General features: G+C 44.7%; 1 protein-coding gene across 1 annotated transcript in view; it reads right to left on the bottom strand.

The window, feature by feature from the left end:
* Positions 1 to 202: 202 nt before the first annotated feature.
* Positions 203 to 23,939, bottom strand: part of slc45a2 (solute carrier family 45 member 2) — a 50,027-nt gene continuing 26,290 nt past the window's right edge. The window contains exons 6-7 of the mRNA XM_059642905.1: positions 19,415 to 19,620; positions 203 to 427 (exon numbers count right to left, since the gene is read on the bottom strand). Coding sequence (XP_059498888.1) covers positions 203 to 427; positions 19,415 to 19,620 — 431 coding nt within the window. The remainder of the gene's footprint in view (positions 428 to 19,414; positions 19,621 to 23,939) is intronic.

Below are 23,939 nucleotides of genomic sequence, written 5' to 3'. Positions count from 1 at the left end.
TGAAGAATAAGTCCCATTGAAACCATCAGGAAGAACTCAAATCTTACAGGATCACCTCCCAGTATTAGAGAAATGGCCTGCTGGTATTAATGGAGGAAACTGAATATAAGGCACATTAACGATTCATTAGATTCAGAATATAACAATTCATTAAGTTTCAAAAAAAGATTATTGCTATATTTACACTGTTTTAATGGTGTTCTTACTGACCATATTGGATAAACAATCCAACAAAGCAACAACCAAATAAAGAGATTACAGATGAAGTAATCACAACAACCTTTACAGTGCCAGCCAAATTTACCAAGGTTCCAACACCCACTCCGACCAGGATCTGTGCCAGCTGAACCATAGCACTGAGTGCAGCACAGTCCATGCCTTTACCCCTGCTTTCATTCAAAGGTGTTCCACTATTTGTTCTTTCAACCTGAAAACAGAGGAAGGCCAGAACTATATGTAACTAGAATTGTTCAATTTTATTTTAAAGGGCTTTGATTGTCAAGAAAGGTATTTGACTTGACAAAACAATTTTTGTTCAGAGAAAGCAAACAACTAGAAGAGCCAGAGATAAAATTTGTCACCAAAATTACTACAAATGAAAGAAAGCAGTGATTTAATTCCTTGTATCTCATGTCCGTGAGCAAATGGACAAGGAATATTGCATTGTATTACAGCAGAAAAAACATAGAATTTGACCCAACTGGTAAGCCCATGTTGGTGGTTTATGTTCCTTATGAACCTGACCCCAGCCTACTTCATTCAATTCCTTCAATATATCCTATTTGTTTTTTCCTCATGTATTTATCTAGCTACCTCTTAAATACACCTGAGCTATATGCATCAAGTACTTATTATGGTAATAACTTCTAAATTCTAATCACACTCTCAGTAATGATATTCTTTCGTATTCTCTAATCATTTCAGGAATAACTTACTTTATATTTATGATCCATAGCTATATACTTCCCTGGAAATGGAAGCATCTCTTTTCGAACTTTAAATTCTCTATAAGATCATACTTCAGTGATATTTTTCTAGAGAATGTTTAATTTTCCCTTATACGTATCAATTTCCAAAAGAGACATTGGACAGAATGGAATAAAGATTTGGATAACATGGGCTATGGAGAGATGTTGAGCAGAATCAGACCAAAAGTCTGATGAGGCTGTATGTGCAGATCATCTCCCTCCATCCTTTATGCTTTTCACAAGCAACATGGTGAAATGCTCATTAGGGATCAGTGAATTGCCAATTGATTATGCTTAAAGCTTGTTGAATACCTTATTGATAGTCGAACTCACCTCATTAATGCTGAAAACAAAAATTGCTGGAAGTCACAGTGAGTCAAGCAGCATCCGTGTCGAGGCAGCATGTTGATGTTTTAAGTCTAGATGACTCTTCTGTTTAGCTTGCTCTCTTTCCGCAGACGCTGCCCGACCCATTGTGATTTACAGGAACTTTAGTTTTCTGTCCAGACTCCAGCATCTGCAGTAATTTAAATCACCTCATTAATAATCAACTTTCTACTTTATCAAACTCCCCAAACAAAGTAGATGTCGAGAAAACATTGACCCGGAAACCAGAGCGGGTACTTGGTGGCTTCAGTCTGCTGCTTGCTCTGAAAGACTTCCATGACGGACAAAGAGCACCAGAATTCGAGGGCACACTCCAATGGCACAAACTACATACACTCCATGACCACAGTCACTGGCATCCAACATGTGCCAGCCTCTTTTGGCACATCTCCAGTCCACGTGCAGGGTCCTTCTGCAATTCAATGTTGCACCTCAGGCTACATCAGTAATGATCATTGCAATGCTGCAGCAAAGGCACTGGGGGTGACATTGAGTGGGGGTGGATGTTGCAGGGACAAAAACAGAAATTGCTGGAAAAGCTCAGCAGTCTGGCAGCATCTGTGGAGAGAAATCAGAGTTAAAATTTCAGGTGGAGTGGCCCTTCCTTAATAGATGTTACAGGCATTGATGACAGTGGTTAGGCATGAGCTTTGATGGGAGGTGGGTACAGTAGCTGAGAGAGAGTGAGTGTGAGATATTGGAGAGAAGATAGTGACACTTAAGCTGGCAGAGCGGAGAAGGTCGTTGACTATTTTGTTTTCAGTATTGAGCTTTTCTATAGATAGTTTGAGACAATGGCAAATTCAGACCAGGCTGGCATGGCCAGGTGTCATAGATTTCACTACCAAGCCTAGGGGAACAGGACACCCTATCGCTGTACCACCCCATCTAGCCTGAATTCCGAGTCCCTGCCCATAATTGGGAAAATCAATTTTCTCTGCCTACCATGACTGGAGCCTATATCAAGAGCTGTGCAGAGTAGCTCTGGACTGATCTATGCTTGTCAGTGTGTAGGACAGCCCTCTAAAGATGGAGTGGGCACAGGGGATGCCAATAAATTCCAGGATCTCTGATGAATCCAGGAACAGTGTGTGCTAAAATGCAGCCAGAATCAGCTTTGAGGGACACCAAAGGGCAAAGTAGTTAGTTAATGTTAGTTAAGATACAACAAGAAATTCCACTTGGCCTTGCTACAGGAATCCCTCTAAAAAGCTTGACACAACTTGGATATAGCAAAAAAAACATATAATTCAGCCTTGACTGCTGAAACTTTACCTTGCATATGTCTGGATATAATCACAAAAATACTAAATCTCAAAGGAAACAGCCATTTATACTGCTTCAGCAGAAAGTACCAATTGGTTGGCAAGCAAACTTGGGTACAGGCTTTGCTAGGGAGAATGCAAAAGGGAGCAATCAACTGCCAAGCTTTTGTTTAAATTTAAACTTGATCAGGTAGCTTTGAATGGTAAGCCACTGCCATGGGAAATCAATGGGAAAAGACTGACCCAGGTTTTTGTTCAGTTGAAAAACACACCATGCATGGACAAGTTATTTCTCTTCACAAATGACAAGGTTCTAAGGGAGAGAGGGGTGGGTTGGTGTTGTTACTGCATCAGTAATCCCAAGGCCCAATAATGCTTCTGAGCACCACCTTATAGAAAATATGTAATTGTATTTGAGAGAGTGAAGAAGCTATTTACTAAGATAACAAAGTGTGATGCTGGATGAACACAGCAGGCCAAGCAGCATCTCAGGAGCAAAATGTTTTCAGACAAGAGAAACTTCAGTATGAGAATAGATTTAGTAGCAAGGACTGTTCTACTGGGGGAAGATCTGATTGGGGTTTTCAAAGAGTAGATAGGGATAAGCTGTTTCTACTCGTAATAACAAAAGAGAACAAGAGGGCAAGAATTGGAAGTGGTGTGCAAACAAAACATGATGTGAAGTGAGAAAAAGCTTTTTCACACAGCAAGGAGTTAATACAGTACTGATCTGCTCCAATCAGGGAGCCCTGGATGACAGATAGAAAGAGGAATGTCAGAGATTCTGTTCACTGTGTGAGCTGGCTCTGAGGAATCTGGATCAGTGTCAATGAAGCTCCACGTGTAAATACAGGGTGACATGATGGTGGACATCCAGCCTCTGTGGAGTTACTTCAGTGACGATGAGAGAAAAGCATACTTCTGAAGAAATATTCTGGCAACAGTTGTTTTTGAGATGGGGTAGGCATTTCTAGCATCATTCCATTATTTGGGAAGTTTGTGTTGTTTGGTCCTGCTGTTGAAAACTGGACTCAGCATGTGGAAAGAATGCATTATTTTTTCCAGGCAAATGATACTGGGGCAGACGAAAAGCAATGAGTAATTCTCCTTACTGGGTGTGGACCCGTAGCTTTTTCTGTTATTAAGAGCTTAACTTTCCCTGAGGAACCAGATATTAAACCTTTTGAGAGTTGATAGATTTAGTTAAATAATACTTTGACCCCAAGGCTCCTATAACTCTGAGACACTATCAGTTTTACTTGGCAATTCGAGAACCAGTAGAATCTGTAACAGGTTAAGATGACTGGCAGAGGCATGTGACTTTGGTTTAACCATTAATGAGATGCTGACAGAACAAGGGCCCCAAGGACAATTTGCTTGGTGCTGTGGGTTTAATGATGTAGCCATGCAAAAGTGTCTGTTGCTGAGTCCAAATGGATTCCAAACAGGCACTAACCACTGGCTTTATCATTGGAAAATGTAGCAGGAAGAGCATATCAGTTGCACGGCAGTCAGATAGAAGTGGATATACTCACCAGTCCGACTGAGCTTGGTGAACACCACTTGATTAAAGGCATTTTCATAGCCTCACACAGGACATATCCTAAACAGAGGGACTCTAGGTCAGCCCATAGCAAAACATCAAAACAAAGCCAAGCCTTGGCCAAATGGTTGAAATTTTCTTTAGGATCTGAGCCAACAAGCCATTATAGTTGCTGCCAGTATGCGGGCTCGAGACAGCAAAAGAGTCTCACCAGACCTAAATGGAGGAGGAGAATGCAGACCGGCATCCAGGAGAGTGCACACCTTGCAAAGTCCACCTACCTATGCTTTGGAACAGTTTAATTGCTAAATGACATCCAAATCAGAACCAATTAAAATAAATGTCTGGTTAAACAGTCACTTGATGGGAGGTGGGTACAGTAGCTGAGAGAGAGTGAGTGTGAGATATTGGAGAGAAGATAGTGACATTTGGTTCGAATGGACGTTAATACTGATGCTGTCGTTTCAGCGATTGCACAGCCAATCTTTAACAAAAAATCCACTCTGGACTCCAACCCTAAAGTTTGCACAAGACCTTGGCTAGACTGAGAACTTATACCAGGGAGCCTTTATAAACAAAGGGTGCAACCTCAGTTCCAGACTCTGATGAGAGCAGCTGGTTCAATTACCACCAATTTTAGTGAAAGGCCCAGGCTCAAGCTTGATAGGGTGAAACTGGTTGAGAAAGTTTCACATAGGTTGGCTCAACATTTTTTGATTGAAGAGTGGCTAGAATCCCTATAGTGTGGAAACAGGCCCTTTGCCCAAGTCCATACCAAACCTCAGACATTCCACCCAGACGCATCTCCCTATAACCCACCTAATCTACACTCCAATTTAGCATGGCCAATCCACCTAACCTGCACATCTTTAGGCTGTGGGAGGAAACCCAAACAGACACAGGGAGAATGTGCAAACGCAACACAGACAGTTGCCCAAGGCTGGAATTGAACCCAGGTCCCTGGCACTGTGAAGCACTGCATCCACTGCATCCCAAAACCAGCCCAGCCTGTCTTTGCTTCCCTAACCTGTTCTTCCTCTCACCCATCCCTTCCTCCCACCTCAAGCCGCACCTCCATTTCCTACCTACCACCTCCTCCCGCCTCCTTGACCTGTCCATCTTCCCTGGACTGACCTATCCCCTCCCTACCTCCTCACCTATCTCCTCTCTACCTATCTTGTTTTCTCTTCATCTTCGGTCCGCCTCCCCCTCTCTCCCTATTTATTCCAGTTCCCTCACTCCATCCTCCTCTCTGATGAAGGTTTTAGGCCCGAAATGTCAGCTGTTGTGCTCCTGAGATGCTGCTTGGCCTGCTGTGTTCATCCAGCCTCACATTTTATTATCTTGGATTCTCCAGCATCTGCAGTTCCCATTATCTCAAATCATCAAACCAGTCAAGTTTTGCAAAATGGGGAGCATACAGACTGTGAAGCCTGATAGCTTGGTTCCCCTTCGTGGTGACTCTTAAACAAATGGCAGACTGCTTTTCACAGATAGAGAAATTCCCAATTCTTCACATGGAGGATCTTTATGTAAAGCTGGGAGGGCGGCTGTTCTTCATGATACTGGACTTGAGTCACATATACTTGCAATTGCATTTAGTCGAGGATTCATCAAGAATGCTACAATTGATAACCATAAGTGTTTGTATCCATATATGAGACTACCATTTGGGGGTATCGTCAGCCTGTGCAATATTTCAGCTGACGATGGAGAGCAGTTTACAAAATCTACCCCAGATCAATATTTATCTATATGACTTGCCAATGAAGATTGGGAAGACCTATTAAAGAACATAGGACATAGAACAGTACAGGCCCTTCAACCCACAATGTTGTGCCAGCCTATTATCCCACTCTAAGATCAAACTACCCAGCATATGCTACACTTTACTATCATCAATGTGCCTACGCAAAAGTCGCTTCAATGTCCCTAATATATCTGACTCCACTACCACCACCGGCAGCCACACCCACCACTCTCTGTGTGAAAAACCTACCTCTGACATCTCCCTTATACCTTCCTCCAATCACCTTAAAATTTTGCCCCCTCATGATAGTTACTTCCACCCTGGGAGAAAGTCTCTGGCTATCCACTCTATCTATGCCTCATCATCTTGTACACCTCTTTCAGGTCACCTCTCATTCTTCTTCACTCCAATGAGAAAAGCCTTCAATCTTTCCTCCTAAGACCTGCCCTCCAGTCCAGGCAGCATCCCGGAAAATCTCCTTTGCACTCTCTCTAAAGCTTCCACATCCTTCCTGTAATGAGGCGACCAGAACTGAACACAATATTCTGAATGTGGTCTAACCAGGGTTTTATAGAACTGCAGCATAATGTCATAGCTGTTAAACTGAGTTCCCCTGCCAATGAAAGCCAACACACCATACGCTTCTTAACAACCCTATCGACTTGGGTAGAAACTTTGAGGGATCGATGAACATGGACCCCAAGATCCCCCTGTTTCCTCCACACTGCCAAGAATCCTGCCATTATCCCTGTATTCTGCATTCAAATTCGACCTTCCAAAATGAATCACTTTACACTTTTCTGGGTTAACTTCCATCTGGTACTTCTTTGCCCAGCTCTGCATCCTGTCAACATCCTATAGGAGAACTTAGAGAACTTGGGCACTGTCCATAGATGCTTCTCCCAGGCCGGTACTGTACCTTAGAGGGAAAAATGTGTTCTAGCCACCCCAAATGCTACTTGGCCTGCAGGATTGACAAGGCCGGGTCACACCCATTGGAAGATAAAGTGAGGGTGATCAAAGGTGTCCAAGATCCCATGTCTTAGAGCTTAGATCTTTTCTTCGACTGGTGAATTATTGCAGTCAGTTCATACAAAACCTGGCCTCCATCCTGGCACCTTTGCATCAACTCTTAAAAAAGGGTCAACCTTGGAAATGGTCAAGTAACCAAGCCTTAACTTGCAGGGAAGTGAAGAAACAATTACCATCCTCTAAGGTGTTGATATACTATGATCCAAAGCGAGAACTGGTATTGACATGCAAAGTCTCTCTGCACGGTATCATAAGTGGCCCAATGGGGTGGAACACCGATGGCGTATGCATCCAGGACTTTGGCTAATGCAGAGTGTAAACATGCCAGATAGAGTGGGAAGGTTTGGTGGTCATATTTAGTGCCAGAAAGTTCCACCAATATCTTTATAGATGCAAATTTGTAACAATAACAGACGACAAACCCCTGCTAGATCTACTTAAAGAGGAAAAGGCAGTGTCGCCCATAGCTACAGAATGAATGATGGGCTCTAGTGTAATTACAATTTGGAACACCATCCGGGAAGCCAAGTAACAAATGCAGATGCAGTGAGCCACCTCCTGCTGGCAGATACACCACTGGTTGTGCTGTCACTGAAACAGTCAGTGATGGTTTTAAGTTTTCTGGACCCATTTCCGGCCACAGCTAAAATATCAGACTTTGGATGTGGAAAGATTCAGAGCTGGCAAAACTGAAACAGCTGGCGGTGATGGGTGAAACCAAAGGGCTATCACAACCAGAACTGAAACGCTTTTGGGCCCAGTGAGACCAGATCACAGTAGAGGATGGCATAATATTATTGGGAGCAAGAGTGACTGTCCTGAGGAAAGGTCGCTGGCTGAACCTCACCTGGATCATCCAGAGGCTTCCAAAAAGAAGATATTTGGTGAGAAGATGTGCCTGGTGGGCAGGGTTGGATTGGTGGGGCAGTACCCAGAGTGCCCACAAGGACAACAATTACCGCCAGCAGCTCCCCCACATTTGTGCGAATAGCCAGGTAAAGCCTGGATTCAGTTACATGCGAACTGTACACGTCTTTCATGGGCTCAATGTTCTTAGTCATTGTGGTTTCCCACTCAAAGTGGCTGGATGTGCATAAAGTTCATTCATCAAACACAAGGATGACAAAAGAAAAACCATGTGTCTGCTACAATACACAGACTCCCGGAAGTGTTGGTCAAAGAGAATTTGAATATTTCCTAAAGTCGAATTGTATTGACATATAAAGACAGCTCCACACCATCCACCATCAGTGGCCTGGCAGAAAGAGCAAACTAAACTTTGAAGGCAGGCTTAAAGGAACAGCCTACAGCTTCACTAGATACCAAACTGTCCCGGTTCCTGTTTGATTATTGGATCACCTCTCATGCAAATGCAGATATCCCTTCATTCAGTTAAATCTGGTCTTCCCAGATCTGGGGGGAAAGAGTGAAATGGCATCAGGAGTGCCAATGCCAGCCAGAAGATTCCACTAAGCTTGAGAGCATTTTTACTTCAGGGACAAAATTTGGTGCAGGAGCCATGGGAATGGGGAAGAGGCGTGGTCACTGTGAGGTCTCTTCCAATGACATATGATATTCGGGTAGGAACAATGGTCCTGAACAAGCATGTGGACCATATAAAAGCTACAAACTTGCAAATGGTGTCACAGTAAAATGTGCCCGGCTTCTTGCCTGCTTTTCTGACTGTTCTGGAATCTGTGGATTCTCCTTTTCAATCAGGTATCGAAGATAGCTCAAAATCTGAGAGGGACATGGCACATGTCACCACCTCAAGGCTTTTGGCTACTAAAGAGGAAATGAATTTCTTCCCAGATGCTCAGAGCACAAGAAATGAGCTACTATATGTTAAACATTGTCCATATCAGAGGCAGAGTTGGAGGAAGCTACTAAACAAAAAGGTCTAGCCAATGTCCTCAGACTCAGGGGTGAGGGATGCAGTAATTGCAAAGAGGTCAGCCAAGTGGATCTCATGGAATGTGAGCTCCCTGATTGGACCAGATTAACAGTTCCAATCAGGAAGCCCTGGCTGACAGATAAAAACAGGAGTGTCAGACATCTGTTCACACTGAGTGCTGGGTCTGAGCAAGTTGGATCTGTGTCAAAGACGCTCCACGTGTAAATAGAGGGTGACAGGGTGACAAGATACTGGCTTCTGTGGAGTTATTTCAAATACTACCCGACATATTCAAAGATATCTCAAGGATGGGCAGTGTAGATCACAGCAAAGTTATCAATCTACATCTTCTATGACTGATGTTACTTTTGCTCACATCCTGAGTACTTCGACACTTTGATAGAATTGCAGAATTGGCTATTAGAGAAAATTGCTTTTCTGTTGCTCTCAAGCACCATCGTGGCTCAAAACAGCTGTCAATTCATGGTGCCTGCACAAAAACTTGTGCTTGTTCTCAAAGGCATTTCATTTAATGAAGTCACGCAAGGTAACTCTCATTGTAATGAACAGTAGGAGCTCAGACAGGTGAAAGCAATTTTGTGATTTCAACAAAAGGTAAAAATTACAAGCACCAAAGAAATTCCAGTAGGAAAAGAATACCACAGCTTTTAAAAATAAAAAAAACTCTTCACTACCACTGCCAATGCCTAGAATAAAGAAGTGTTCCAACTTGGCAAATCCACCTCAATTTAGGTCACAACTAGAGCAAATTTTCTCTCTGGAGAAGTGGAGACAGGATTGCTTTGGGCCCATCAACTTCAGAAGCAGATTATAAGCAGCCATAAGGATAAGACAACTACCAACGTTGGCTGGTTAGGGGATCCTCCTTGGGATTCTGGGACTTTGTTCTCATTATTTTAGAATGTGTTAGGTATCACGTCTGTCGTCTGCAAGGTGTTAGAAAGGATTCTGAGGGATAGGATTTATGACCATCTGGAAGAGCATGGCTTGATCAAATACAGTCAACACGGCTTTGTGAGGGCCAGGTCATGCCTCACAAACCTTATCAAGTTCTTTGAGGATGTGACTAGAAAAGTTGATGAGGGTCGAGCTGTGGATGTGGTGTATATGGACTTCAGTAAGGCATTTGATAAGGTTCCCCATGGTAGGCTCATTCAGAAGGTCAGGAGGAATGGGATACAGGGGAACTTAGCTGTCTGTATACAGAATTGGCTGGCCAACAGAAGACAGCGGGTGGTAGTAGAAGGAAAATATTCTGCCTGGAAGTCAGTGGTGAGTGGTGTTCCACAGGGCTCTGTCCTTGGGCCTCTACTGTTTGTAATTTTTATTAATGACTTGGATGAGGGGATTGAAGGATGGATCAACAAGTTTGCAGACGACACAAAGGTTGGAGGTGTTGTTGACAGTATAGAGGGCTGTTGTAGGCTGCAGCGGGACATTGACAGGATGCAGAGATGGGCTGAGAGGTGGCAGATGGAGTTCACCCTGGATAAATGCGAGGTGATGCATTTTGGAAGGTTGAATTTGAAAGCTGAGTACAGGATTAAGGATAGGATTCTTGGCAGTGTGGAGGAACAGAGGGATCTTGGTGTGCAGATACATAGATCCCTTAAAATGGCCACCCAAGTGGACAGGGTTGTTAAGAAAGCATATGGTGTTTTGGCTTTCATTAACAGGGGGATTGAGTTTAAGAGTCGTGAGATCTTGTTGCAGCTCTATAAAACTTTGGTTAGACCGCACTTGGAATACTGCGTCCAGTTCTGGTCGCCCTATTATAGGAAAGATGTGGATGCTTTGGAGAGGGTTCAGAGGAGGTTTACCAGGATGCTGCCTGGACTGGAGGGCTTATCCTATGAAGAGAGGTTGACTAAGCTCGGACTCTTTTCATTGGAGAAAAGCAGGAGGAGAGGGGACCTAATTGAGGTATACAAGATAATGAGAGGCATAGATAGAGTTGATAGCCAGAGACTATTTCCCAGGGCAGAAATGGTTAGCACGAGGGGTCATAGTTTTAAGCTGGTTGGGGGGAAGTATAGAGGGGATGTCAGAGGCGGGTTCTTTACACAGAGAGTTGTGAGAGCATGGAATGCGTTGCCAGCAGCAGTTGTGGAAGCAAGGTCATTGGGGTCATTTAAGAGACTGCTGGACATGCATATGGTCACAGAAATTTGAGGGTGCATACATGAGGATCAATGTTCGGCACCACATCGTGGGCTGAAGGGCCTGTTCTGTGCTGTACTGTTCTATGTTCTATGATCTATGTTCTATGAACCCTCCTCCTCCCCACCCTCACATCCCCCACCAAACTAACCTCAAATGGAGATTTGCTGGAGGCATTCAAAATCATGAAGGACCTGGGCAACCAGGTGGAGAGAAACTGCTCCCACTAGTAGCAGGATTGAGAACTAGAGGGCACAGAATTAAAGTAAGTGACTTGTCTCATAATCCCTCTTTGTTTTTCTAATAAGCTTTCCACATACTTTCTGAACCTTCGGTGCTCCTCAATTGCACTTTCTATCTGATGCCTGTCATAAGTACACTTCTTCTGATCTGTTTCCTTTTCTATCTCCTTTTTCATCTAGCATCTCAAAATTTGTTTGTCCTAAATCTCTCCTTTCAGAGAATATACATTGACCATACCTGAAGTCCATCGTTTAGGTACGGTATTTTCATTTTACTTCTGATTCTGGTCAATCTAGCATGGTTCTGTAGCCTTGCTGAAGTTAACTTTCCAGCAGTAAATCATTCTTACTCTGGATTGTCCTTTGTCCATTTACATTGTCATTGTAAATCTTTCAGTACAATGAGCGCTGTTTGCTGCAGACAACACTGACAAAACATGCTGCAAGGAATCCACTCCTAACTCTGTTCAGCTGCAACTGCTCTAGCTTGTACAGATACCATCTTCTCCAGAGCCAGTTCCTGTGTCCCAGAAATCTAATGCCTACCCTCCTGTATTGTCTCTCCAGCCACACATTCATCTGCCTTATCCTGTACTTCTCTACTCCATTGCATGCGGCACTGGGAGTAATCCAGAGATTACTATTCCATTGCATACAGCAGTGGGAGTAATCCAGAGATCACTATTCCATGGCATACGGCCCTGGGAGTAATCCAGAGATTACAACATTTAAGGTAGACCATCAGGAGGCTGGAAGAACTCAGCAGGCCAAGCAGCATCTGGAGGAAAGGAGAAGTCAGCATTTTGGGTATGACCCTTCTTTAAAGCTGGATGTGGAGGCAGGGGGAGCTGTTGATAAAATGGGGGAGTCAAGTTGTTTCTGGCCACTTCCATGCCCACCACGCTGTGCCGCTGTTACTATGCACATGCAGACCTCATCCAGCTCTGGGTTTCTCCCAGTCTAAAGCCACTTCCAGTTCCAGTCTGGCACCCGAGCGTTCACAAGCATCGACCAGGACCCACAGGCACTCACCTTCAACATCGATCTCTGCTCCAGACGAATCCACAATCACTGGCCCGGATTTTTCTGATGAAAGGGCTAGCACCTGCTTCAACTTCCCTCCATTCCAGACTCCACTCCCTCTCCAATCACCACATAGACTCCTACCACAGGGTCAATCCTGGGTCCCACTGCCCACCTGTAGCTACGCAGCCCACCTCGCCCTCATCTGTCCATCCCCACAATACACCCTACCCCTCTGCCTCTCTTCCCTCCTCTCTACTTCATCTCTCTCACATACTTCCCCTCATCCTATCCTCCATCCCACTCTCTGGGCACTCTCTTTTCCCTCCCACAACTACTCTACCCCACCACACCTTGTCCAATTCTCACCCATCACATGCTATAGTCCTCCCACCAACTCTGCATCCTTCAACCTTCTTCAGAACGCCCTCAAAGCCCCACCTCTGAATCTTGCTGCAAATTCAACATCCCTCTGAGGCTGAATGGTCTGTCCCCAGTAAAAGCCTCATGTTTGTGCCTCTCCACACCAATCCCAACAACCTCCATGCCCACCATGACCTGGAACTCTTCTTCTGCCACCTCTGCCTCAGAGCTTTCTTCTTTGATAAAGATTCCCACAGCCTCCTTCCACAGACCTCTTCTCCCACCTCCAACCTTCCTCCTCCTTTTGGACACCCTTCCTGCCAGCCTCTTACCAGCCCTAGACCTCTTCATTGCTAACTGCCAACGTCATACCGACTGCCGTGATTTCTCCACAACACTCCATCCACTCCAACCTCTTCCTCTCTGAAGGTGCAGCGCTCCACTCTCTCCACACCAATCCCTGTTTCACTATCAAACCCGCTGAAAAAGGCAGGGCAGTGGTAGTCTGGAGGATGGACCTCTGTGCCACAGAGGCCAAACGCCAACTCTCCGACATCACATCCTACCTACTTCCTCCTTGAACATAACTCCACAATGGCCCATCAAGCCACTTTCTCCCACACTATGAAGACTTCATCGCCTCCAGTGATCTCCCCTCCATACCTCCAAACTTATAGTCCCCCAGCCCCGCACTTCCCAGTTCTATCTGCTCCCCAGGATCCACAAGCCCATCTTCCCCAGCCAACCTGTCGTCTCTGCATACTCCTGCCCCTACTTTGACTCCAATCTCTCCCCCTTGGTCAACAGCTCTCCTCACCTACATCCAAGGCACAAACCATGCCACCTACCTCTTTGGAAACTTCCAACTCCTTGGCCTCAGCATTTCATCTTTACTATGGACTGCAAGCCATACCCCACAAGGATGGCCTACAGGCCCTCAGTTTTTTCCTCTCCAATAGACCAATTCAGCATACCCCCAACAATATCCTCCTGCACCTCACTGAACTAGTTATCAGCTGGGCCATCTCCAGCACATCCCTCACCTTCCTGGACCTCTCAGTCTCCATCTCAGGCAACCAGCTTGTAACTGATGTCCATTTCAAGCCCACCGACTCCCACAGCTACCTAGAATACACCTCCTTCCACCCACCCTCCTGCAAAAGTTCCATCCCCTATTCCCAATTCCTCCGCCTCCACCTCCGCCGCATCTGCTCCCACGATGAGGCATTCCACTCCCACACATCCCAGATGTCTAAGTTCTTCAAGGACCGCAACTTCCCCCCGACAGTGGTCGAGAGCGCCCTTGACCGCCTCTCCCGCATTTCCCGCAACACATCCGTCATACCCCGCCCCCGCCACAACCACCCAGAGGATCCCCCTCATTCTCACACACCACCCCACCAACCTCCAGATACAACGCATCATCCTCCGACACTTCCGCCATCTACAATCCGACCCCACCACCCAAGACATTGACCCCACCCTTGTCTGCTTTCCGGAGATACCACTCTCTCCGTGACTCCCTTGTTCGCTCCACACTGCCCTCCAACCCCACCACACCCGGCACCTTCCCCTGCAACCGCAGGAAATGCTACACTTGCCCCCACACCTCCTCCCTCACCCCTATCCCAGGCCCCAAGATGATTTTCCATATTAAGCAGAGGTTCACCGGCACATCTGCCAATGTGGTATATTGTAACCATTGCACCCGGTGTGGCTTCCTCTACATTGGGGAAACCAAGCGGAGGCTTGGGGTCCGCTTTGCAGAACACCTCCGCTCGGTTCACAATAAACAACTGCACCTCCCAGTCGCAAACCATTTCCACTCCCCCTCGCATTCTTTAGATGACATGTCCATCATGAGCCTCCTGCAGTGCCACAATTATGCCACCCGAAGGTTGCAGGAACAGCAACTCATATTCCGCTTGGGAACCCTGCAGCCCAATGGTATCAACGTGGACTTCACCAGCTTCAAAATCTCCCCTTCCCCCACCACATCCCAAAACCAGCCCAGTTCGTCCCCTCCCCCCACTGCACCACACAACCAGCCCAACTCTTCCCCTCCACCCACTGCATCCCAAAACCAGCCCAGCCTGTCTCTGCCTCCCTAACCTGTTCTTCCTCTCACCCATCCCTTCCTCCCACCCCAAGCCGCACCTCCATCCTACCTACTAACCTTATTCCACCTCCTTGACCTGTCTGTCTTCCCTGGGCTAACCTATCCCCTCCCTACCTCCCCCCCTATACTCTCCTCTCCACCTACCTTCTTTTCTCACCATCTTCGGTCCGCCTCCCCCTCTCTCCCTATTTATTCCAGAACCCTCACCCCATCCCCCTCTCTGATGAAGGGTCTAGCCCTGAAACGTCAGCTTTTGTGCTCCTGAGATGCTGCTGGGCCTGCTGTGTTCATCCAGCCTCACATTTTATTATCCTAGTTTTCACCCTCAATAACTCTTCCTTCAATTCTTCCCACTTCCTCCAAATCCAGGGGGTTGCCATGGGCAATCACATGGCCCCAGCTCCACCTGTCTCTTTGTCAGTTATGTCAAACAGTCCCTCTTCAGTACGTACACTCGTACTGTTCCCCAACTCCTCCACCGATCATGGCATAGGCACTGCATCATGCACCCAGGCTGAAATGGAGCAGTTCATTGACTTCACCAATAACTTCCACCCTACCCTCAAATTCACTGAGTCCATCTAAGACGATTCCCTTTCCTTTCTTGATCTCTCCATTTCCATTTCTGGTGACAATCTATGGACCAACATTTACTATAAACCCAGACTCCCAGAGGTACCTAGACTACACCTCCTCCCATCTTGTATCCTGGAAAAACTCCATCCTGTTTTCCTAATTCCTCAGTCTCCATTGCACATGCTGTAATGAGGAGACGTTCTACTCCCAAGTACTCCTCTTGTACAGCCAAGCTATTCTTGGTGTCACAGTCCTGGCTCTGACTGTACTCCTTTGGAGGAAGAAGCGTGTTCACTAGCTTCCAAAACAGCTGAGTGACTTGTGAGCAGGACAAGGATAGGAGTTGTCCTAAAGGAAGAGTATTAAACTGGGGGATGGTCGAATATACCAAGATTCGGCAGGATCTGAGGAATGTAGATTGGGAGAAACTGTTTGAAGGTAAATCCACATTTGATATGTGGGAGGCTTTTAAAGGAGAGGTTGACTAGCATGCAGGAGAGACATGTTCCTGTGAAAATGAGGAATAGAAAAGGCAAGATTAGGGAGCCATGGATGACAGGTGAAATTGTGAGACTAGCCAAGAGAAAAAAGGAAGCATACATGAGGTCTAGGCGACTGAAGACAGACGAAGCTTTGCAAGAATATCGGGAATGTAGAGCGAATCTGAAAAAAGGGATTAAGAGGGCTAAGAGAGGACATGAGATATTGCTGGTAAACATGGTTAAGGAAAATCCCAAAGTCTTTTATTCATATATAAAGAGCAAGAGGGTAATCAGAGAAAGGATTGGCCCACTTAAGGACAAAGAAGGAAAGTTATGCGCTGAGTCAGAGAAAATGGGTGACATTCTTAACGAGTACTTTGCATCGGTATTCACCAAGGAGAGGGACATGATGGATGTTGAGGTTAGGGATAGATGTTTGCTTAGTCTAGGTCAAATTGACATAAGGAAGGAGGAAGTGTTAGGTATCCTAAAAGACATTAAGATGGACAAGTCCCCAGGTCCGGATGGGACCTGTCCCAGGTTACTGAGGGAAGCGAGAGAGGAAATAGCCTTAACAGATATCTTTGCAGTGTTCTTAGACATGGATGAGGTCCCAGAGGACTGGAGACTTGCTAATGTTGTCCACTTGGATAATCCAAGTAATTATCGACCAGCGAGCCTGACGTCAGTTGTAGGGAAGCTACTGGAGAAGATACTGAGGGATAGGATCTATTCCCGTTTGGAAGAAAATGGGCTTATCAGTGATAGGCAACATGGTTTTGTACAGGGAATGTCATGTCTTACCAAATTAATAGAATTCTTTGAGGATGTGACAAAGTTGATTGATGAGGGAAAGGCTGTAGATGTCATATACATGGACTTCAGTAAGGCGTTTGATAAGGTTCCCCATGGCAGGCTGATGGAGAAAGTGAAGTCACATGGAGTCCAGGGTGTGCTAGCTAGATGGATAAAATACTGGCTAGGCAACAGGAGACAGAGGATAGTAGTAGAAGGGAGTTTCTCAAATTGGAGACTTGTAACCAGTGGTGTTCCACAGGGATCTGTGCTGGGACCACTGTTGTTTGTGATATATGTAAATAATCTGGAGGAAGGTGTAGGTGGTCTGATCAGCAAGTTTGCTGATGACACTAAGATTGGCGGAGTAGCTGACAGTGAAGGGGACTGTCAGAAATTATAGCAGAATATAGACAGACTGGAGAGTTGGGCAGATAAATGGCAGATGGAGTTCAATCCGGGCAAATGCGAGGTGATGCATTTTGGAAGATCAAATTCAAGGGCGAACTATACAGTAAATGGAAATGTCCTGGGGAAAATTGATGAACAGAGAGATCTGGGTGTTCAGGTCCATTGTTCCCTAAAGGTGACAATGCAGGTCAATAGGGTGGTCAAGACGGCATATGGCATGCTTTCCTTCATTGGGCAGGGTATTGAGTACAAGAGTTGGCAGGTCGTGTTACAGTTGTATAGGACTTTGGTTCGGCCACATTTGGAATACTGTGTACTGTTCTGGTCGCCACATTACCAAAAGGATGGGGATGCTTTGGAGAGGGTGCAGAGGAGGTTCACCAGGATGTTGCCTGATATGGAGGGTGCTAGCTATGAAGAGAGGTTGAATAGATTAGGATTATTTTCATTAGAAAGACAGAGATTGAGGGGGGACCTGATTGAGGTCTACAAAATCATGAGGGGTATAGACAGGGTGGATAGCAAAAAGCTTTTTCCCAGAGTGGGGGACTCAATTACTAGGGGTCATGAGTTCAAAGTGAGAGGAGGAAAGTTTAAGGGAGATATGCATTGAAAGTTCTTTACACAGAGGGTGGTGGGCGCCTGGAACGCGTTGCCAGTGGAGGTGGTAGACGCAGACACATTAGCATCTTTTAAGATATATTTGGACAGGTACATGGATGGGCAGGGAGGAAATGGAAACAGACAGGATCGAGTTCTGGAACCAAGAGGTTATGGTGAAGCTGTACAAAACTCTGGTGCGGCCGCACTTGGAGTATTGTGTACAGTTCTGGTCACTGCATTATAAGAAGGATGTGGAAGCTTTGGAAAGGGTGCAGAAGAGATTTACTAGGATGTTGCATGGTATGGAGGGAAGGTCTTACGAGGAAAGGCTGAGGGACTTGAGGCTGTTTTCATTAGAGAGAAGAAGGTTGAGTGGTGACTTAATTGAAACATATAAAATAATCAGAGGGTTAGATAGGGTGGATAGGGAGAGCTTTTTTCCTGGGATGGTGATGGCGAGCACGAGGGGGCATAGCTTCAAATTGAGGGGTGAAAGATATAGGACAGATGTTGGAGGTAGTTTCTTTACTCAGAGAGTAGTAAGGGAATGGAATGCTTTGCCTGCAACGGTAGTAGATTCGCCAACTTTAGGTACATTTAAGTCGTCATTGGACAAGCATATGGATGTACATGGAATAGTGTAGGTTAGATGGGCTTGAGATTGTTATGACAGGTCGTCACAACATCGAGGGCCGAAGGACCTGTACTGTGCTGTATGTTCTATGTTCTATGTTCTAAAATAGATGACTGGTTAGACAGAGGATCTTGATCAGCGCAGACTTGGAGGGCCGAAGGGCCTGTCCCTGTGCTGTAGGTTTCTTTGTTTCTTTGTTCTGACCTCAGGGTATGTTTGCACTCTTGCCTGTTTCTCTTGGGCTGCCTGGCTGACAACTCCCCCTTCCTGCACCCAACCTTGATGTGACCACCTTACCGAATGTGCTATCCATGTAACTCTCAGCTTCATTGATGTGCTACACTGAATCCAGCCGCTGTTTAAGCTTGGAAATCCAAGGCTCAAGTTTCTCCTGCAGCAAGTACTTCCTGCACTTGTGATCGTCTTGGGCACTGGTGGGATCTATGACTTACCACATAATTATAGATTTCACATTCCATCTATTCGGCTGAACTCAGCTGCCATATCTTAAAAATTATTTTCATTTTTAAATTAATTCAGTGGGCATCACTGGCTTGGTCAGCATTTAACTGTCAAAGGGCAGTTAAGATTCAACCATATTGCTGTGGGTGTGGAGCCACATGTAGACCAGACCGGATGAGGATGACAGATTTTCTTTCCTGAAGAACAGTAGTGAACCAGCTCGGCTGATGGGATAATCGAGGCCATCATTAGACTCTGCACTCCAGATTTATTTTATTCAAATGGCAGGATTTGAAGCTGAGTCGCCAGACTATGTGGATTAACAGCCTAGCAATAATAGCATTAGGCCATTGCTTTCCCATTACTTTAAATTACTTGTATTACATTTAAGTCGTCATTGGACAAGCATATGGACGTACATGGATTAGTGTAGGTTAGATGGGCTTCAGGTTGGTATGACAGGTCGGCACAACATCAAGGGCCGAAGGGCCTGTACTGAGTCTGTACTGGGAGTGAGTGCTGTAACGTTCTATGTTCTATGTATTTCTATATTACTATATATGAGTTTAATTTAAAGAGTAAGATCCAAAGACCATAAATTTTGCACATTTTATAAAATTTAGTTCCAAGATAGGAAGATAGTTTCTATCCAAGCACTCTCGTATTTCAGACCTGTAGACTTACCTGTTCTTTCCTATGGTATTCAGCTATCAGGTTAAAGGGCACAGTGTAAAGAGTACTGGACATCACCCCAAAAGCTGTACAGAGGACCAGCGTGGAGAGAACATTAGGAAAGAGGCCAATCAATCCAGTTCCAAGGCCAAACAGGAAATACCCAACAAAGTATGTTCCTTTCAATCCTATTATAGGTAAAAAGATCTTCTGTAGGTCTGTAAGAGAATCAGTGGTTAAAAAAAAACTTTAATTTATTGTCTAATCAGTATATGGACAATAATGTAAAACTACAAATGCTAGAATGTGAAATAACGTAAGGCTTGGAAGTATCACAATGTGTATTCTCGGTCAGCTTTGGAACAATAAAAGCACAACAGCACAGATGCTGGATATCTGACATGAAAACAGGAAGTGCTTACAAACTCAGCAGGTCTGGCAGTATCTGTGGAGAGAGAAACAAAAGTAAACCTTTCAAATTGAACATAACACTTTTAGAGCAGATTTTTAAACTATTTCTTCTGTCCACAGATGTTGCCAGAACTACCAAGTTTCTCCAGCACTTCATAGATCATAGAATCCCTAATATGTAAAAACAGAACCTTCAACCCAACAAGTCCACACCGACCGGTGGCATTCCACCCAGACTCACTCCCCTACAACCCACACATCCCTGAACACTATAAGCAATTTAGCATGGCCAATTCATCTCACCTACACATCTTTAGACTGTGAGAAGAAGCCAGGGCACCCAGAGGAAATCCATGCAGACACCAGGAGAATGTGTAAACTCCACACAGACAATCGCCCAAGGCTGGGATTGAACCTGGTCCCTGGTGCTGTGAGGCTGCAGTGCTAACCACTGAGCTACCGTGCCACCCACTTGTTTTAGTTCGAGAAATAATTATGGGCTTATAGTTTGGATATAAAACATCTTCAGGATACATCTGAAATTTGAAATTTGATTGTATGTCAGACTTGAAACAGGAACCAATTTTCTCCTTTACACAATAATTGGCAATGTTACATGTTTTCTATTGGTAATCTCACATAGACTTTTAAGGAGAAGTGATGTAGTGTTGTTGCTACATAGCTTGGAGGATAGTTTGGAGGATACTACCAGCTTCCAGTATTGCAAGCTGCCTTCTAAACTATGCACTTTCCAAATCAATTAAGTGAAAGTATTATATAATTTTAACCAGATGTAAATTGAATTTGAAGTCTTGCTTATTGCCACTAAGTTTAGGTGCCAGATTCTTTTCTCATAAAAATGTGACTGCACAATAGTAAGGCACTGAGTTGAATTTTTCCAGCCCTTGACAACGTGGGAAATGTTGAGTCAGCTGCAAAAATAATGTGAGATCGGAAAAATTATATTTTCAACATCAAATAATGAAGTCTGATTTTGTTCCAAGGTTTGACTGTTTGAAACAAGAATCTTGCAAATGAGCAGTGAGGGACCAGTTGCAAATGTTCCTAACTCATTATTACTTGCTCTTTCCTTGTATATATCCAGTTTGCCATTCTCCCGCACAGCAGGGTGAAATTGGTCAGTGACAAGTCCTGACAAGAGAGTCAGAGTTCATATCTGGTGTCTGCAACTCACTCCTTGCTTCTTTTGGTCTCCATCTCAGCCAACTGTGCCCGGCATCTCCAGACATGCTCCATGGGCAGTAACCTGCACCCCAGTGTCCATACACCAGCCTCACCACATCACTATGGCAAAGCTCTAACTCACTACAATTTTCAACTTCAACAGGAGGTGCAACTCACTACAATTCTCAATTTCAGCACTGAGTTCTAACTTACTGCAATTCTTCACTTCAGCACTGAGCTCTAACTCACTACAATTCTTCACTTCAGCACTGAACTGCAACGCACTACAATTCTCTACTTCAGCACTGAACTATAACTCGCTACAATGCTTCACTTCAGCAATGACCTTCGGATTTCACCGATACCTTCTATTGTGATGCTGCTGCCAGGCCACCGGAGTGCAGGGACAGGGACCAATCTCATGGTTGGTGCAGGGTGCAACTCAGGGTATTTGCTCACTCTCTTACTGTTTATTCACCTTGCACCTGCTTCGATGTTCATAATCTCACCATCTTGCCTTACCTTTTAAGACAGAAACAAAGCCAGGCTGCTTATTGTTTTTGTCAGAAGTGATCAATCAAGTGGGTTCGGGGGTGGGGGGGGCGGGGGGGGGGGGGGGGGGGGGGGATATGTTGCTGCATGGCACAATGATACACCAAGGTCACCCTTACAGCATATACCAGCAACTTACATGGTACACTCACAACATGCTTCAGCCAAATGGCTATGTCACAAAGTCTAAGGAGACGAGTCCTCAGTCAAGTTAAGGATGACTGTGGTCAGGCAGAAGGGTTATGACAAAGTAAGTCAATAGCATCATTTGATATCAGTCTAGGGGTTTGGATACAGTCAGGCATGTGCTTGGGGTGACGACCATCAGAGGTTCCGTATCATTACCGCCCAGGGAGTCAGTTTTGCAGGTCCAGTGCAACTAGCCAGAGGATGACTGGTCAGTCAGTCAGGGGTTTGGTCACTCATCAGTCAGAGCTGTGCTTTCAAATCGGTTAGTGGGGAAGGCCATGGTCAGCCTGGAACAATGACAAGATGTTATGCTGTGCTTGGTGTTCGGTAAAGTCAGAGTCCTAATGTAATATGGTGTTAAGAATGGGTAGCCCAGCAGATAGTTGATCAAACAGATGCTGATGTAAAGTAGCAACACAATTGCAAATGTAACATTCTATTTCACCTATACCATCCATGAGCTTTCTGAAGCTTTTCTTTTTTGTTTCTCTCTCTTACAACGTGTACTGTGACTGACAACTTTAAATATGGTGCCAACAGTGGGAATCCCAGCACATCTTAGCAGTGGCAAATATGTCCGCTGCTGGTGAGAGAAAGAAAATGTAAGTGAGCGGCTTAGTACATATGCAAAGGGGTGAGCTGCAGTGTTAGTGAGACTGTGCCTGGAATAGTAACGTATCACTTTTGTCCCCATACCTGAGAAGGGGGGTAGTGACACTGGAGGCAGCTCACAGGAGATTTATGAGATTGGTTCTGAGATGAGGGGTTTGTCTTTTGAAGGGATATTGAACAGTTTTGGCTAATACTTCTGGAGTTTAGAAGAATGACGGGAGATCTAATTGAGATAAATAAGATGCTAAAGGGGATTAACAAAGTAGACAGACATATAGAGGCTGTGTCCCTTCGTGGGACAATCTAGATGAGAGGTTACAGTTTTAAAATAAAAGGTCGTAAAGAGGGGAAGAAAAATGACTTCTTTCGAAGGCTAGAATTCCCTACCCCAGAGTACACCGAATGCAGGACATTGAGTAGATGGGAATATTTCATTAATAATGGGTAGAAGGGTTATGGAGAGTATCAGAAAAAGGAAGTTGAGGACAAGATGATGAGATCAATCATGATCATATTAAATGGTACAGCAGGCTGAACTACCTACTTCTGCTCCTACTTCTTATGTTCTACTGAGCTGGCTGAGATAGTTCACTGGAGTTTGTGGAGTGAAACTCTCCGTGGGACTCCCTAGAATCAATACTGAGCCAGTCTTTTAGAAGATACCTGCCCGTGGGTTTTGCTAAAACATTGAAGTGCAAAGAAATGGCACATCTGAAATATTTCACAGCTGGCACAGCTTGTCAATTACCATTTACTCAAAATTCCTTTTTGTTCTTGAACAAGATACTTTGAAACTGGGAAGGCCAATTGACTAAATCATTTATACATTTCAACAAGCAATTCATTATTTTTAATTAATTCATGGAATGTAGGCAGCACTGTCTGGCCCAGAATTTACTGCCTATCCCTAATTGCCCTTGACAGGAAGTTCAATAGATTGTTTCTGGAGATGAAGAGTTTTTGACAGTCTTCTTGAAGAACAGCAGTGAATTTACTGTCGGTACACCCACAATGCCATCAAGGAAAGAATTCCAGGATTTTTGACCCAGCAGTAGTAAAGGATCAGCGATATATTTCTGAGTCTGAATGATGATTGGTTTGGAGCGGAGCTTGGAGGTGGTATGTTCCCAAATATCTGCTGCCCTTGTTCTTCAAGATGGCCATGGTCATGGGTTTGCTCTAAAATGCCTCCCAGATCTTTACCTTCATTGCATGTTAAGAAGGTAAAATTTCTGGTGTTAGTTTTAAATATATTCAATGCTTTCTTCCTTCATCCTGCTCTTGTGTTAGAAGTTCATTAATATTGAGAATTTGCCTTTTACATATCCATAACTATTGTATACAAGGTCAACTCCCAGAAGTGCTTTTTTCTCTGACCAGAATGTCTAGACTTCTCCAATCTGTTGTCACCAGTTAGCCTGTGACATGAAGGATTTCTGTTTTAGTTTCCTTGATTAGATCACGTTATCAACCTTTGAGCCTTTAGTTCCTTGCTTGCAAATCCACCTCACAAATGTTACAAGATAATATTTTCCTTAGTCTCTCTCTTAGCATCCTGCGATACCACAGATCACAAAGAATTTCTTCA

This window comes from Stegostoma tigrinum, chromosome 1 (assembly GCF_030684315.1).
Source record: "Stegostoma tigrinum isolate sSteTig4 chromosome 1, sSteTig4.hap1, whole genome shotgun sequence".
Lineage (NCBI taxonomy): Eukaryota > Metazoa > Chordata > Chondrichthyes > Orectolobiformes > Stegostomatidae > Stegostoma > Stegostoma tigrinum.
This window is presented reverse-complemented; position numbering and strand designations above follow the sequence as displayed.